This window comes from Plectropomus leopardus, chromosome 3 (assembly GCF_026936395.1).
Source record: "Plectropomus leopardus strain MGB_pleo_1.0 chromosome 3, ASM2693639v1, whole genome shotgun sequence".
In the NCBI taxonomy this organism is placed as follows: domain Eukaryota; kingdom Metazoa; phylum Chordata; class Actinopteri; order Perciformes; family Serranidae; genus Plectropomus; species Plectropomus leopardus.
The window spans coordinates 16,410,949-16,427,704 of record NC_142178.1 but is presented as its reverse complement, the minus strand read 5'-3'; the positions used below and the strand labels follow the sequence as shown (position 1 = coordinate 16,427,704).

General features: G+C 39.2%; 2 protein-coding genes across 7 annotated transcripts in view; one reads left to right on the top strand and one right to left on the bottom strand.

The window, feature by feature from the left end:
* Window positions 1-3,217: 3,217 nt before the first annotated feature.
* nthl1 (nth-like DNA glycosylase 1) lies at window positions 3,218-7,508 on the bottom strand. 2 transcript variants are annotated; one of them, XM_042484666.2, is made up of 6 exons: window positions 7,210-7,507; window positions 5,951-6,192; window positions 5,690-5,860; window positions 5,422-5,581; window positions 4,001-4,106; window positions 3,218-3,804 (listed from the first exon to the last, which is right to left on the bottom strand). In XM_042484666.2, the coding sequence occupies exons 1-6, from the start codon at window positions 7,469-7,471 to the stop codon at window positions 3,498-3,500; spliced, it is 1,248 nt and encodes a 415-aa protein (XP_042340600.2). In that variant the 5' UTR covers window positions 7,472-7,507; the 3' UTR covers window positions 3,218-3,497. The 2 variants fall into 2 exon arrangements, with proteins under 2 accessions (XP_042340600.2, XP_087931861.1); XM_088075735.1 differs by having other exon boundaries at window positions 3,569-3,804; window positions 5,435-5,581; window positions 7,210-7,508.
* tsc2 (TSC complex subunit 2) overlaps window positions 6,912-16,756 on the top strand; it is a 35,130-nt gene continuing 25,285 nt past the window's right edge. The window contains exons 1-14 of one of the 5 annotated variants that reach the window (XM_088075732.1): window positions 6,912-7,316; window positions 11,487-11,630; window positions 11,720-11,806; window positions 11,885-11,995; window positions 12,077-12,224; window positions 12,520-12,637; window positions 12,747-12,795; window positions 14,175-14,300; window positions 14,484-14,557; window positions 14,673-14,799; window positions 15,841-15,984; window positions 16,073-16,210; window positions 16,314-16,417; window positions 16,545-16,626. In XM_088075732.1, coding sequence (XP_087931858.1) covers window positions 11,496-11,630; window positions 11,720-11,806; window positions 11,885-11,995; window positions 12,077-12,224; window positions 12,520-12,637; window positions 12,747-12,795; window positions 14,175-14,300; window positions 14,484-14,557; window positions 14,673-14,799; window positions 15,841-15,984; window positions 16,073-16,210; window positions 16,314-16,417; window positions 16,545-16,626 — 1,443 coding nt within the window. In that variant the 5' untranslated portion in view covers window positions 6,912-7,316; window positions 11,487-11,495. Of the gene's footprint in view, window positions 7,317-8,692; window positions 9,031-9,279; window positions 9,403-11,486; window positions 11,631-11,719; window positions 11,807-11,884; window positions 11,996-12,076; window positions 12,225-12,519; window positions 12,638-12,746; window positions 12,796-14,174; window positions 14,301-14,483; window positions 14,558-14,672; window positions 14,800-15,840; window positions 15,985-16,072; window positions 16,211-16,313; window positions 16,418-16,544; window positions 16,627-16,756 lie in introns of those variants that run through there. The other 4 variants (XM_088075731.1, XM_088075733.1, XM_042484663.2 and 1 more) reach the window with 4 other exon arrangements.

The following is a 16,756-nucleotide window of genomic DNA, read 5'->3' as shown; positions in this document are numbered from 1 at the left end:
TGTGTTATTGATATTCAGGGAAGATGAGATATCCACAAGGCAAATATAATTGAGGACAACACTTTAGCTGCACATACAGAGAGTGGTGAAAGAAGTATGTGAATCATTTACTTAAGTAAACCAATACTACAGTATAAAAATACTCAATAACAAGTAAAAGTCATGCATTAAAAATTTCACGTAAGTAAAAGTATATACAGATATTAGCAATACAATGTGTATTCCAGTGAAAGTACTGACAATGCAGAGTGGGTACTGTCAGTGTTGTACTATATTATTATTCTTCTTCTTATTATTATTGTTATTATTATGCATGGATTTAAACAGAGCTGCAACAGGTAATCGATTAGTCATCAGAAGAAAATTAATAATTTCATTTATTCATTTTATTCAAGCAAAATGTCAAACATTTTCTGGTTCCAGCTTCTTAATCGTGAGAATTGGCTGTTGTTCTTTGTCATTTACAACAGTAAATGAGTGTTTGTGTTTTGGACTGTTAGTTGGACAATAGAAACAATATGAAGATATCACTTTGGAGTCCAGGAAATTGTGATGAGCATTTTTCACATTTTTTAGACTTCACAATTAATCAGTTAATTGTGAAAATAATTGGAAGATTAATTGATGATAAAAAAAAATTGCTCGTTGCAGCCTTAGCTAATAGTGAAATTAAAAGTACAACATTCATATCTGGAATGCAGTAGAGTTAGTAAAATGGAAATACTCAAGAAAGTAAAAATATCTCCAAATTGTACCTGAGTACTTGAGTAGATGACTTCAAGTCACCCATTGGAAAAAACACTGCTAATGTGCCCTTGAGCAACATATCAGAGCCAAGAGGAAGAACATGAAAGATTGCCTCTGGATCGCTCCTGTCAAGCTGCTCTTAAACAAAGCACTCATTCAGCTGCCCAGTGGCCAACAGTCTCTACCTTAGTTAACAACATCATTAAAAACCAATACAGTAAAAATAACCAAATAACTACAACAACACAGATAAAAGCTCAAGCATACTTCCACAAACATGTGCACTGTCTAACATGTTACCGTGGCTTTAGTGTTTTGATATCTGTTACAGGCCTTTTTCACAGAAGACTGTTTGGCTTGAGGCAAGACAAACAGGTGTAACTATTAACAATGGCTCTGTTCCAGTTAAGTGTCCCAGTAATCCATGGCAGCTAGTTAGCACGCAATGACACGCCTGATGACGTGCAGTCACTTTGAAAATGAATAACACCTGTGGTTTTTATACTTCAACACGTATGTCTCTGAGGGATTTCACCAAATACGTACTATATAGGTTTCTTCAGGTTAGGGGTGTTGCGATATAACGGTATTGCAGATAACTTTGGTATTTAAAAATGAAATATTGATATTATGTTAATAATACACATATGATGAGATCATGTAATTAATCTAGTGTCTTTTTTAGCATTCCCAATTTCTTACTTTGTCTCCGTCCCCCAATACCATCTGGTTGCCTTCTCACTATCCATTAAGTGTAACTGCTCTTTTTGTACACTTTTTTTTGTACGCACTTTCTCCTCCTTACATGTGTATTTTGAGTGTAATTCATTTCCCCGAGAGACAAAACACACAATAAACAAAGTTGAAACAGGTTTTCCCGCACATCATCTAACAGCATGCAGCCAAATCAGATGCTTATCAGCTCAAAGACGGAGACTTTCCAAAGGAAAGGAAAGGGACTGGAGCACACTGATCACTTAAATTTTGCAAACAGACGAATGTTTCAACACCAGTGTGTCTTCATCAGAGTCAAAGAAACATGTTTAAAGATGAGTTTGACTGAATTTATTCAAAATCTATCTAGGTGGCATGATGGTGCAGTGGTTCTCAGCAAGAATCCGGGGTGGGGTGGCCTTTTTGTGAGGTTGCAAGTTCTCCCTGTATCAGTGTGGTTCTTTGGCTTCCCACAGTCCAAACACATGCAGGTTAAGTGGTGACTCTAAATTGCGCGTTTGTGTGAGTGTGAATGGTTGTCTGCCTCTGTGTGTCAGCTCTGTGATAGTCTGGCGACTTGTCCAGGGTGTATCCCGCTGGTCGCCCAGTGTCAGCTGGGATAGGCAACAGCAGGATAGGCGGTTATGGAAAATGAATGAAAATTCTTAAAGATATTGCGATAACATTGTTATAGTGATTTTTTTCCCCCCTCGATAATTATGTCATCAAAGTCTGATATTGTGCAAGCCCTAGTTCAGGTGTGATGCATTTTAAGCAGCAACCAACAAGCATGTTGTTATTCATTGAGACTATGTAATTATGGGTTCTTCCCAAGTTAATTTCTTGTTAATACTACATTTTTATGTTTATATCAGCACTTTTAGAATTCTTAGTTGGTGGTGTTTAGCTGTTTCTATTTAAGAGCATTTAATGATGAATTTTGACTAACTTATTGCGCAGTTTAAGGCAGAGGTAGGCAACATGTGGCTCCAAAACGACATGCAGCTCTTTTGCCCCTCTGCAGTGACAATGTGACTTTTATTTTAGGCCATGCCCCAGCTATTAAAAAAACCCCAAACAAACCAAAAACCCAAATCTACAGCATTTTCTCTAATTTTTTCTAAACCCTAAATAGCAATGGCTTGTCTTGAGTCTCATTATCGCCGTTAGCTATAGATTCCAAATTTTAAAAAAAAAGTTAAAGTCTGAGAGGAAAACAGAGAACTTTATAGTGCATGAACAGATTTGATTTCTGTCACCGCCAACACTGCAAAGTTAAAGCACCAAATAATATGTCGCCCTCTGCAGAGCATCCACCATATAGTAAAACATATTAATGAAAGCTCATTTGGACCTATTAGTTAGGTTGACAGGCTGACTTAATAGGCTGCGTTAACTTCATTATAAGGCGCAAATATGTTTTGTGGCTTCAGACAGATTAATTTTTTTTTAGATTTGGGGTCAAAAACAGCTCTTTTAATAGGAAAGATTGCTGACCCCCTTAGGACGTGATGTGACCAGCCAAGTTACTAAAACTGAAAAATACAATCAGCTTTTACAAATAAAGTGTCTTAAGTACATTATAGATTGTGGGTACAGTATTGATGGGGGAACATAAATACTAAAATGCAACAAATTGGTTTACTGTTGATGCACTAAAAATACACTTAAGTTTATTTAAGTTTAATGTTCGTTTTTCCTCGATGTGCATTACACCAACTCCCTTTTGCTGGAGGAAAGGGCAAACTTGAAATAAGACCACCATTTCCACTCTCAGTACATACATTTTTTTATTTGGTTAGAAAAAAATGAGCAATAACTGTACAAAAATATCTAATGACATAAAAAGTGTAAAAAGTTTTGTTTTAGTGTCAAATAAAATTAATCTTATTAAAAGCAGTTTTATTTGACACTAAAGCTATGATGAAATATTCAGAAACATTCATATCGAGGGTTAGCTTAGATGCGTGTCTTACAATATCTTTCAGTGTGTGCGTGTTTACATTTATTTGGTCACAGCGTAGACAAAAACTGAATCAATGATTAACTTTGCTTTTTAGCTTCCGTCTCTGTGCAGAGGGGGAAACAGGTGTTTGCAGTGTCTCCGTCTTTGTGCTCTCATGTTTGACAGCAGATTCTTGTTCAGGTTCAGTTTTTGTTGTCAAGGAAGAGGTTTGACTCGGAGACCGTGGGGATCCAGCTTTAGGCCTCTTTGTAGGAGAGATCCTGTGGGCGGACGGACAGCTGTGCTGGTTCAGACACACAGAGCAGAGAGGACTGACGGGGAGACAGACCTGCTGACCGAAACCCACGAGAAGCCAGTTGATCTCACTCCACAGCTCCCTGCGACAGACAGTGAGAGAGGAAGGTCACTCTAAAGCTGCGTTTGCACACATTATATGGTGAAGAGGTACAATCAAAAACAGGAGTCAGCGATGTTCTGTGTGTAATCAAGTCAGTCTGGGTGACATTTTTTGAGATCTGTTGGTCCATGTTAATCAGGTTGTACGGGTCAGCAGTAAATTAGTCATGCTGTTACCTGGGTAACCACTCCTCCAGGGCCTTGCGTGTTTCCTCTGGGTTCTTGGTGGGTTTCTTGAGCCAGCCCAGCCGATTAGAGATACGATGCACATGTGTGTCCACGCCTAAAAAAAAATTAAAAATAAATCAACATATACGAGAGCACACATATGCAGATCTGGATTTCTAGAAATGATGATGTGGACTCACTGTGTTGCCTACACCTAATCTAATCATTGCAGATTACCTGTAGTCTTTTTCTGTTTAAGCTGGTATTTCAAGCAGCAACATTATATACCCTAGATTCATATTAGAAATTTCTAAACTTTTAAACAAAAAAAAATGAATCAGCAACACACAAATTTGGTGCAGCTGCATGCAGTGAATGAGATGTGATATGTTAGAGGTCCAGTGTGTAAAATTTAGAGGGATTTAGTGGCATCTAGTGGTAAGGATTGAAAATAGCAACCGGTGAAAACTACCGATTAGAATTCCTTCACTGTTAATTGTTCAAGAAGTTTTAACGGGGAGTTTAATTATCCGCAGAGGTCTCTTCCTCTCCAAAGCAAATGCACCTGGCCATTAAAACCAGTAAGAACACTGAGGAAAGCAGTTTCACGTTACAAAGCAGTGTTCAGCTCTTCAGACACAGGTCACGAGCTTAACGCCTGCTAATGTTTGCTCACCTTCTTGTTCTAATAACTTAATGTGTACTCTCCTTATTTCTGCGTCAGTTGTTCTGAAGGTTTTTACCGTGAGTCACATTATCCGCAGAGGTCCGCTCCTCTCCAAATCAAACGGACAAAATGACTTAATACAAAAAAAGAGAATAAAGCAGTTTTACATTATAAATCAGTGTTTCCCCGATGTTTTTTGACTCGGTGGAACCCGTCCATGAGCCCAGCACCTGCTAATGTGACCTTTTTGTTTCTGAAAACTCAGATCCAGACGTTCAGGTTTTAACTGTGAGCCGAATTATCAGCAGAGATCTATTTTTCTCCAGAACAAACAGAAACAGTGATTTAAACTGAAAAAAAAAAACCCCTGAAAAAAGAAGTTTCATAAAAAACCTGTGTTTTTGCAATACTCTCGTAGCAGAGGGTAATGCTTACTAATACTATCATTCTTATTTTCAGATGATTATACACTGAAGAAAACATGCTTTTTATATTACATTCCTTTTCTGCCAATATATCCTTCTTCATACTCCACACTGGACCTTTAAGTTCTCTAATAGTAAATTTTTCCTACCACGAAAGTCTCCTCAGACGTCTATAACCAACAGAAGGCAAACTACCTGAAAACTTGACAATTATTACCTGCAGTCTGAATCTTCGGTTCAATTTCAAACTATCTGACTTTGAGCTTCTTTGTTATCTATAATTTATCTGCTTTATTCCTTTTGATTTGTCAGTGAATGCTTCAAAAGTGTGTCCCCACCAATCCCGGACACCTGGTCCCAGGCAATGTTCATAGCCAAGTGAGCCATCTTAGGTCCAACTCCTGGCAGGCGGACCAGCCCCTCCACGCTATCTGGGATGTCCCCTCCAAACTCTTTCTGCAGCATGGCCGATGTCAGCTTCAGGTACTTCACCTTAGTCTAGAAAAGAGTGAGTGGGAAAATAACTCAATGAAAATCAGGAGTAAGAGGGAGGCTGAGACGGTGGAACCGTGGCTCCTTTGACACACAGACAGACTTCTGTGTTACCCTCCAGAAGCCGACGGGGTAGATGAGTTTCCTCAGTGTTTCGTCATCAGTGGTGAGTATATTTTCTACAGTGCAGCCGTGAGCTTTGAGCTTCTGCATGGCTGCTGCCGTCACCTGGTCCTTGGTCTGACTGGACAACATGAGTGAAACCAACACCTGGAAACGTCTCACCTGACAGAGAAGAGAACACACGGAACAAGTTGAATTAATGTGAACTAGTGAATTTGAAGACTTAAAAGAAGAAGACTTAACCACGCCTACATGCGCAGGAGCCTCTGTGTCGTAGCATTTCTCTGCTCCCATGTTATCTACAGGTGCATCACGGCCGCTCCTCATTTCACGAATGTATCCCAGTTGTTTCTTCCAGTCGGGAGGTTCCCAGTGTTCTGTCTTCACCGGTGAAACGCCTTCATCTGTGTCATATTCCACTTTCAGCTGTCTCCTCCTGCGGCTGTGTGAAGACAACGGTGATGTATCCGCTTCTTTTTTTGGTTGGCAGCCACCTGAGAGGGCACAGAGCAAGACAGAATGAGAAATATCTGACCCAGCATGGCAATACACACACCCCAAGGGCAATGTCCGTAAGTGACCATGTCTGAATGTGAATTCATGTCTAGCAGGCACAGAGATTTTTTTTAAGTTGAAGTTATTCAGTGCTTTGCAATAGCAAAAACAACTACAGAAGTGTATGAAAAAAACCCCAAAAAACCATAAGGGACTGTTCTTTATCTATCAGAGGAGGGGGGTAACTGGGTTTTTTTCTGGAAACTCACTGCATGACTAATCTGTCAACCCCTAATAAAATTATATCCAAAAAAATGACCATTTAGGGGCAGCCTCAAGCTCAGTGAGTAGAGTGTGTGCCCCATGAAGGCTGAGTCCTTAGCAGCGGCCCGGGTTCGATTCTGGCTTGTGGCCCTGTCACTCCCTGACCATGCACAATAATGAAGGCATGAAAAACCAACCCCCCCCCCCAAAAAAAAACATATAAAGTTGTACGTCCGCCCCCGAGCCAAAACACAAAGTAAAACAGAATAAAACAAAACAAAACAAACAAACAAAAAATAAAAACACATGTCCCACAACAAAGAGGGAGGCTGGAAGGGTTACTGTAGAAACACTACACACACATACAGACGCACAAATAACGAACAGTCCCTAATTTTTTTTTTCTTTTCCTATATTGTCACTCATCTCATATCCCCTTACATTACGTGATTATTCTTGCAGGGACACATTATGCCTGCCTGTCTTTTGAAAGGTGATGTTGTTAGGTAGACTGAGTCCAGCCTTCCAGCCTTGGAGGCCCAGCTGACTCATAGATCTGCGGATGTGATGTACCAATCACTTATCAGATGCAGGAGTCTACGCGTTTACAGTGAAGAAGTCAAAACACCAGCAACTTTACCAGTCTTCACGCTGAAACAGTGGTCTGTCGGGATTGTTAAACGAATTGAAGTTTACTTCTAAATCATTTCTCACGTGTTTGAGTTCCGCTATTAACCCAAAGTAAACATTACCCGTTGTTAAGGGGGCCGAAGAGGGTCTCTGCTCAAAGATCCTCGCCTCCTCCTCCTCCTCTTTGACGGCCACAGAGGAAACTGGATCCACTTTCCTCCGTCTGTTGGTGAGTTTGGACCTGAGTGAAGCTGCAGGTGCACAGCCAGCATTTTGATTACCACTTCGAGTGATAACAGATCTGCTCTGTACGAAATAAGGAGAGGTCATAGTCAAACTCTGGACTACATAACAGACCCTCGTGCTGCAGTGGACGTGATGCATTTAGATTAACCTGAAGTTAGTTTGTGTTTCGTTGTTTCAAGTCACGGGCGGACCAATAATAACACCAACAAAATAAGGAAACAACAGATTTTAGTCAGTGGTTCACGATTAGCCTTTAACGTTGGTATATTTAAAATAATAATAATAATAATAATAACAATAATTATATATATTTATAAATAAACAAAACTGAATGATCACTGTAGTCTCTGCATGTTAATAATAACATAAAAGGTTAAAAATAATTAAGTGGGATATACAGACAAATTATGCATACTCACCAGCAGACGGAGTCATGAAATATATTGCTCTTTTATTCATCATGCAAAAAGCATATTGTTCGGTTCTATATAAATCATACATACTGATGATGTGCCAATATTTTCATGCATCCATGATTTAATGTAGTACCTTGTTATATATATATACATACATACATATATACATACATACATATATATATATATATATATTTTCTTGCTTATGCAGCGTTATTTCTGTTTAATGTTGACATTAATTCCACTACAGAAGAAAGCTGATGATCACCAATATTAGATGGGGTAAAGAGTGGATATATTGATCAGTAGCTGTTATTGTCTGAATGAGTTGTTTTATATGTACAGTATATATATGTATAAATTTATAAAGAATATCAACAAAATTTCCATTATCATGCATTCCTAATTTTAATATGACTATCAAGGCCCACAATCATATCATATTTAATAATAATAATAATAATAATTTGATAAACAATGCACATCATGGTCTTGTCTCTTTCTCACTATCAAAATAACAGGTGTATTTATATGTCATGTTTACACTAACGAGGTAGTTATAAGGTACAGAAAACAAGGTACAATTTTTGTTGCTTTCTGTTTCTTACCAACCAATTTTTTTTTTATCCCCACTGATTTCATAGCGGCACTTTAATGCATCTTGTTATGGATAATATTGACAATGTAACCCACTAACACAAGAAAGGTCAGTGCGTCAGGGCAATAAAGTTCAAAGCACTTATTGTCCAAAAGCTCCGCTCAAAGGCAGGCTGGTGAAAGTGCAGCTTCTGAATCAACGAGGAACCAACTTCAGCATTGTTAGCATGTTTAGCTAGCAGGTAGTTAGCGTAACTGTGAGGTAACAGTTTCAGTTTTTGTAACTTGTATCACTACTACTCGACTGTTGCACAGCTCTATGAGGCCTTTGGTTAAAAAAATAACCGTCGCTAACTTTTGTGTAGATGTTTATCTCTCCATGTGCCGTATTTAAAACGTTAAACCCCTAACAACAGGGCTTTTAGCATAGTTTGGATTTAGCTTGCTCGGAACTACATTTCCCATCAGCGAGGGCAGTAAACGTGTTTTTGTAGGAAGTGCCCCTGTCACAGCATTAGTGTGACATCCGGTTGAGGAGTGGAGCTCTGAGCCTGGACCGTGAACAAGCTTTCAGCAGCAAATACAGACTTGTATCAATGCACGGACGCAGACGGCTCTGTTGGCTGCATACGGACGAATCTGGCTGCGACTGAATGAAACTGAGAGCGATTTTTCTCCATTAAGGTGAGAGGAGAGGGGGAGGGGGGAGTTGTTTTTGAGTTGCCGGACCTTGAATGCCTCAGAGGAATGCTAGCTCATGACAGGGATTGTAACGTGTAACGTTAGCTAACGGTTCGGTAGCGCTATTGTGCGTTTCTCCTGATTATACCGGGTTTATGGTGTAAAGTGTCCACGGATATAGTCTGCTCTGGCCGGAGGCTACCTTGCACCGATGTGGTTGTTGTTGTTGGACTGAAACAGAACAGTCGTTGTCTGTCTGCTCACCTCCCCTCCCCTCTGTCTTTCTCTCTGTCAAGTCCACATGACAGCAGATTCTCCAAAAACTGCCCCCTGGGTTTACTTATTTACAGGCCGGGACTGCAAACGCCACTGCTGGTTAGCATCCAGTTTACATAAAAACGTTTACCCGTGTGCACAATGGGGCTATGCATAGTGTGATTAAAGTTTGTTGTTGCTGATTTAAAGGAAGTGTATTGCTGCCACCACCTTTACAGACTCAAGATGGGTAACATGGAGGGAGAATCATTTTGAGGGAAAAAAAGTGAATTTACTGTAAACTTAAGAAATATTTGGATATCATGATTTCACCATGTGCAGGAGGATGATGCATAAATCAACATACTGCTGGCAGAAATAAACTGGCAGAGTAGCTGATTTTGTTGTTAAAGCACAAAAATGAAAATATTGTAAAGCTCCTCACGACCTTTCTAACGAGGAGTCAACAGATTTGAAAAACTGTGTGTATTACTCTCAGCCAACACCAGAGAAGGCAGCCTGCAAAAAACTATCAGCATGGGAGAAACTTTTACTTTTTAAAACTCCAGGGAGCTATTTTTATTATTCCTCCAAATTCTTTTTTTTTTCTCTCTTTTCTCTTTTCACTGAACTTTATATTAAAAAAAAAACGTTGCAGGGAACTTGCGATATATGATGTTAAAAGTTTCAGTTTTGATTAAACATTTGCGAAAGGCATTTAAACAAAGTTTTTTTGTTGGAGTTTGTGATATTCCAAACTCAAAATTTCAATAGAAATATATCTGTTTTTATTGTAAATGCATCAGTTATTAGTCTTAAATATTAATCATTAAATATTAATAATTTGTCTCGGTATTGGCCCTGAAAAGACAATATCAGTCGACTCCTATATCATTGAAGCATTATAGAGTTTCTTTCAGGCTAATTGTTTTTGTTTTGTTGTTTTTGTCTTCCTCTATTGAGCTGGTAAAGTCTTGGCTGATTGTAATTAGCGAGCAAATTGCTCCAAATATATGTAATTATGAGCTATATTAAGTTATATATGACTATATATCAGATATTGTAACTAAATAATATTTTGAGGCAGGATGTCTCTGGGATTTTGCACCCCCTTTCCATATTTCTCGCCCAGAGGATTTGTCTTTCAAAATAAATTGAATGACTCTCCCCACAAATCTTCCAATATCATACATATGTATCAAAGCTTTTTATTTACAACTCGACATAAATACATAGATCACTATTTTTCACTCTTTCTTAAAAAATGAGATCAGTTTGCCCTGCGACAGTTGGGGTGGAATTAAACTCTAGAATTCAAAGTAAATGTCACAATTCACTCAAACTATTCAATACATGTGTTGAGAGTAGATTTAGTTCAAATATTGGTTAGGAGGGAAATTTAAGGTCTGGGGGCATTTTACTCTATCTTAGCTACTTTATTCATCCACAGGGAAATTTGTCTTAGACAAAAGAGGCTGCCACATACATATATGAGCTGTGTTCGAAACCGTTCCCTATCACGGATATAGTGCACTACATAGTGCGTTCTGATGGAAACTTCAGGTTTTATCACCACAGTGTGACTGTAAAGTCTTGTTCAGCATGATGACGCTCTGTAGTCTCATGTAGCCTCTTGTTAGCAGTCGCCTTTTTTTTAAGACACATAAAACCTTCAAAGTTCACAGTGGGGTGTTCACTGATGAATGTTATTGTCGTTGAACAAAAGAAAGGCTCTTCAGCTTGTATTAACCACAGACCTTATTTCAGGCTTCTAACCAAAAACCCATTAAAAAAACCATTGACTTCTGTATTTTAGGGCTCATTACTGAAGTTCTCTTTTTTTCTGACAGCTCATAATCCAGAAGCCTCAATAGTCTGAAAAATGTCCCATTGCACCGAAAGTCAGTTTACGACAGCGCATTTTCCCGAATACAATCGCACATTGCTCCAAAAATAGCTGCACACTTGTCTTTGGATCTCTGTTAGTGTCTGTTTAGCCCTTAATGTGAATGTTGCCTAATTACTAGCTGGAAAGCCACATAAAGTCATATTTAGATAAATCAGGTGCTTTATGTCACCTTTAAGAATTGGCTTTTGCATTGTGACAGTTTTGCATGGTGCAGAAAATTTCGTAAATAATATTCGCGAAACTCTTTCTCCGGGCGGCCATCAGTCCCAGTTTGTGTAATCTGTCACTCTTCCAGGTTGTGGCCATGAATAAACAACCGAGCAAGGAGAGTCTCAAGGACAAGGTGAAGGGGATCTTTGGGCTGGGACCCCCGCGGCCTCCAAGCAAACAAAGTGAGACGAGACCGTCTGAGTTTATCATTACGACTGACATCATCAAGGTATGCTCATACACACAGACTTACCATGCTTTTCATTATTTTCCCATCATGTTTTGCATCTTGTCACTCTTCCCTTTTTTTTTTGTCAGGAGCTTCACCCGGACTGCGGTCTGAGCAACCGTGTTCGCATGATGAACCATGTCTGCGATCTCGCCAAAACGAAAAAATTTGAGGAGGTGAGTCTGCTGCTGGATTTTTTTGATACAGCGGTCCATATTATCATCTGCATTTGCTAAAATCTGTGTATTTTTTAGCATGCAGTGGAGGCTGTATGGAAAGCTGTGGAGGACATGCTGACACCAGAGCAGCCGCCTGAGGCCAGACATGCTGTCCTGCAGCTGCTGAGGGCCATTATACAGGGACAGGTAAACAGACACAACACACACATACAATATAAATGTATATAAATGTCATTTTATAAAGTCATGCTCACTGTTTATGTGAAGGGCGAGCGGCTCGGCCCGCTCAGAGCCTACTTTTTCAAGGTGATCAGAGACTACCAACCATGCAACGAGGATCTCTCTGACAGGCTGGAAGTCTTCAAGGCCTTAACTGAGAATGGGAAAGACATCACTTACCTGGAAGAGGACATAGGTAAAATTTTGCCGAAAAATGTTGGATCTCTTCAAAAGTTACACTGGGTCATTGTCTGGTTCACAAGCATAATCCTCTTTGGATTCTGTATTGAAAAGTTAGTTTGCAGTGATGTGAAACAGAATAAAAACTGACTTAAAACTGACTTGCAAATGCTGTGAAAACAATGGGTTGTAAGAGGTTACATACTTGTTTGTTTAACCTAATATAAACCACATTTGTAGTAATGTTTATAATTGTAACTTCTTAAAACATTCACTGGTAATATTGTTTTCTGTTTTCTCCTCTTCCCCAGCACGCTTTGTCCTCCTGTGGATGGACATAGGTCTCACCTCCGACTTTCTCCATGTTCTTGTAAATCTGGTTAAGTTCAACAGCTGCTACCTGGACCAAAATGTCTCCATCATGGTCCAGTAAGTCAGAGTTACAGACAAATATACATCTTCTGTGCATTTTTTTTGGTTGATATTTTTTGAAATGATAACATGCATTATTTGCTAATTCTGTTGTGCTCCTCTGTAGAAAAATCTGTCTTCTGTGCAATAGAACAACATCTTCAACAGATATTGAGGTAGGTTTTTTTTTTCCCTTCACTTTACTGCTAAACTGCTAAACTGAAGCAACTACTGCTGTAGTGTAACATGTTTTCTTTTGCGAAATGAAAACAGTCGGCACATTCTTGGATTAAACTGCTTGTTAGCATTCAACATTATGTGCCGACTTTCCCTGCTCCTAATGTGTTTGTATACCAGGACAAGGACAGTAGTCCAATTAAATAGCCTAATTGAAGTATCGATTTAACTGTGCATGAACTGACTGTTACACATCACTGAGCCAGGGAAGAAATTCTGTGATTAAGAGGCTCTCAGGTCCATCAGATTAAGTGAGAACTTTTCAGATTTTCATCAAATATGTAAAATCACTGTTCCAAAACCATTATATACAGGGAATCAGGTAAATCTTAAGCAGTGGGTTAATAGCTGTTTTTTTGACCATCAGCAGAAATAAAACATTTGATGTTGGAGTTGATGATAAAGGACCAGAAATCAAACACTTCATTTGACTTGACTTGAGTGGCCGCATGAATACTGTGTTTGTCCAGCATGTATTTCTACAAACCATGTCGCCATACCAAACTGAGGCACACAGGGAAGACATCTTGTTTCAGCAATTATTTTTCGGATTCTTTAAAGTGAGTAGTGTGCCTGTGTTGCTCATGTGCAATCCTCTGCAGGTTTTGAAACACGCTGAATGCAAAAGTTCTCAAGATCAGAGAACAGATTTGAATTGTTTCTTAAACATTTAGCCATGTGGTATGAGAACAGAAACTTGCATTTGACAACTACACAGATTAAGGGATGCACATTATTACTTTTTTTGCTGATATCCGATATGCCGATATAAAAACAAGCCATTTGGTTGATAACTGATACCAATATTGATATATATCCACCTTTATCCTCACCTAATTTTAGTGATCATCAAGTCTCTTCTGTAGCAACTACCATGTTGACTGACATGATTCATTTTAAAGACAATATCTGCCGATAGTGATGGCATGCCAATATAATTGTGCATCCCTAATATAAATATAATATAAAAGGGAAAATAGGAAAGGTTTTTTGTAAAGGTAAGCATTAGAGGCTTGTTTGTAATAAGCTGCACTTTCTGTTTTTATTGTAAACAAACAGCTCATTGAAACATCATCAGTACTTATTAACTACATATCCAACACTGCCAATCTAACAAATCCTACAACTGTTGAAATTATGAACCACAGAGTTGTTACAACTTTGTATTGTTTCTTCCTCAAAGCACTGTGTAAAAAATTAAAGTAGTTCGTTTGTGTTTAACACTTGTCTCAGCTAAAGTTGGCCTGCAGGCCTTTGCGGATGTGTTTGATGCTGATGCACTACTTGTGTGTGTGTTCTGTGTGTATGACGTGTTCAGGTGGCACTACAAGTACTGGATGCAGTGGTGTGTTACAACTGCCTGCCCTCAGACTCTCTCACCGTCTTCATCATCACACTCTGTCGTACAGTCAACGTCAAGGAGTTTTGTGAATCCTGCTGGAAGGTGAGAGAACACACACACACACACACACACACACACACACACACACACATATTTACACACACATTTTTTCTTTCATTTGAAGGCTCAGGTGTGAAAGGGCATGATTCATTACCACATCCTGTGGTGATCTCTCCTGTGTTGTTTGTTTTTTCCACCTTGTTGTGTTCCTCTGTGCCTCTGCAGTTGATGAGGAAGGTGTTGGGGACTCACCTCGGCCACAGTGCCATTTACACCATGTGCCGCATAATGGAGGAGAGGTATTAAGCCGTTTAAGCGTATTTTTTAGCCTGATGTGCATCATCCATTATCTCCTATTACTGTGATGGTTCTCCTGATATGTCCGTCTCTCTAACTGCCTACAACTTCCACCAGAGTGTACATGGAGGACGCACCACTGTTGAGAGGAGCTGTATTCTTTGTTGGGATGGCACTCTGGGGCGCACACAGACTCCCCGCCCTCAAAAACACACCCACACTGGTTCTACCATCTTTCTATAAGGTAACACACGCACACACACACACACACACACACACACACACACACACACACACACATCTATGCATTCATTCCCTGTAGGCATGTGCTGATAGTAAAATTTAAGGTCTGATTATCCAATTTTAGCCAAAATAATCCTATGTCTTAAATAACATGAAAGAAAACTAATGCATACTTGACCAAAAAAAGTCAGGGAAAACATTTTTGCTCTCATGAACATGTTCGCATTCTGTCTTGGGCTGCTAAGAGGGCTGGGTGATGTGGAGAAAATCAAATACCACAATATTTTTAACCAAATACTTTTGATATTGCGAAGATATTCCAGTATTGACTATTGGTGCTTTCACAAAATATTTACACAATGAGACTGATAAACATTTATCAGTAATGTGGATATAATGACTACATGGGTAAAGGCAAAGAAAAGAATAGCTATAACAGTCTGGTAATTTTTATGAAATCAAATCACTTAACTGAAATTCAGCCTTTCAAACCAGGAAAACACAACACTTAAGATACCGAAAACCCGAGACAATATCTGGTCTCGGAGCGCAATATCAATATAATATTGATATATTGCCCAGCTCTAGAAGCAACTAATGATTATTTTCATTATATTTTTTTTGTTTAATCTATGAATCATTTGGGCTACTAAATGTTGCAAGAGAGGAAAAAATGCACATTAGAATGTTTGAAGCCAAAGGTAAAACATTAGAAACGTCTAAACTCCGAAGAGCATCTGAAAAATATCCCAGCAATTGAAGCCAAATAAGTGAAAGCTTCAAATATGACTTAACCAGTTGCCATAATTGTTCCAATTCTTTGACTTATTGATTGATTGACCAATTGTTTTGCCTTTAACATTATCAGTGAATATATGTATACTATAGTTTATCCAGTGTGACTTTATTAGTTTTTGTGCAATAATGAGTAAAAGATATATGAGAAATTACTAAATAGATGGTAGTCTGAAAAAACAAGACTCTACCATGAATGTAATAATTCAGTTGTGATAACGGTTGTTGTCTGACCTCTGCCACTCAGGCCATGTCGTGTGCCAATGAGGTGGTGTCCTATGAAATCGTCCTCTCTATCACCAGACTGATTAAGAAGTACGGCAAAGAGCTGCAGGTGGTCACCTGGGACATCCTGCTGGGAATCATTGAGCGTCTGCTGCAGCAGATCCAGGTACACACACGTGTACTGCACATGTGCACAGATTAAAAAAACAGTTTGTTTGTTTTGTTTATTAACCAAGTCTCATCTGTCTTCACAGACAATAGGCAGTGCAGAGTTGAAGGCCATTGTGTATGAGCTGTTGACCACAGTAGAGGAGCTGTACGAGCAGAACGGTTACCACGGCTCCACGGAGAAGTTTTTCAGTCTGGTTGAGAAATGTGCTGACAAGAGACCCGTAAGTGCTTTTGAGTGTCCATCCCTTTGGTATCATTCTGTTCTCATCTGGTCCTCTTTTGTACTGCTGTTACTTTCTAATCATAATCTTGTGTGTATGACAGGATGCTTCAGTGCTGACCCTCATCTCGTACAGGGCTCAGTCCATCCAGCCAGCCAAGGACGGCTGGATTCAGAGCCTTCACCGCCTCATGGAGAAATTCTTCAGGTAAGGATGCACATGAAGATGATGGTAATGATATTTTGGAATTTTATTTGTCTTTGTTAATCATCGCTGTGATCCCTGTCTTGCATCTCTGCTGTCCCGCTCTGTTATCTTACCGTCTCTCTTACAGGAATGAGACTCGCAGCATGATAAGGATCAAAGTGCTTCATATCCTGTCCTTCGTTCTCAGTACCAATCGACAGCTTTACGAGGTCTGCACACTTACACATGCACACACACATTTGCATCCCTACTGTCAAGTTCACTGTCACATTGGTATTTAAGCTTTGATGTTTGTTTTCTCAGATGTATTAAAATTCACAAAGTAAAACTCGTTCTCCC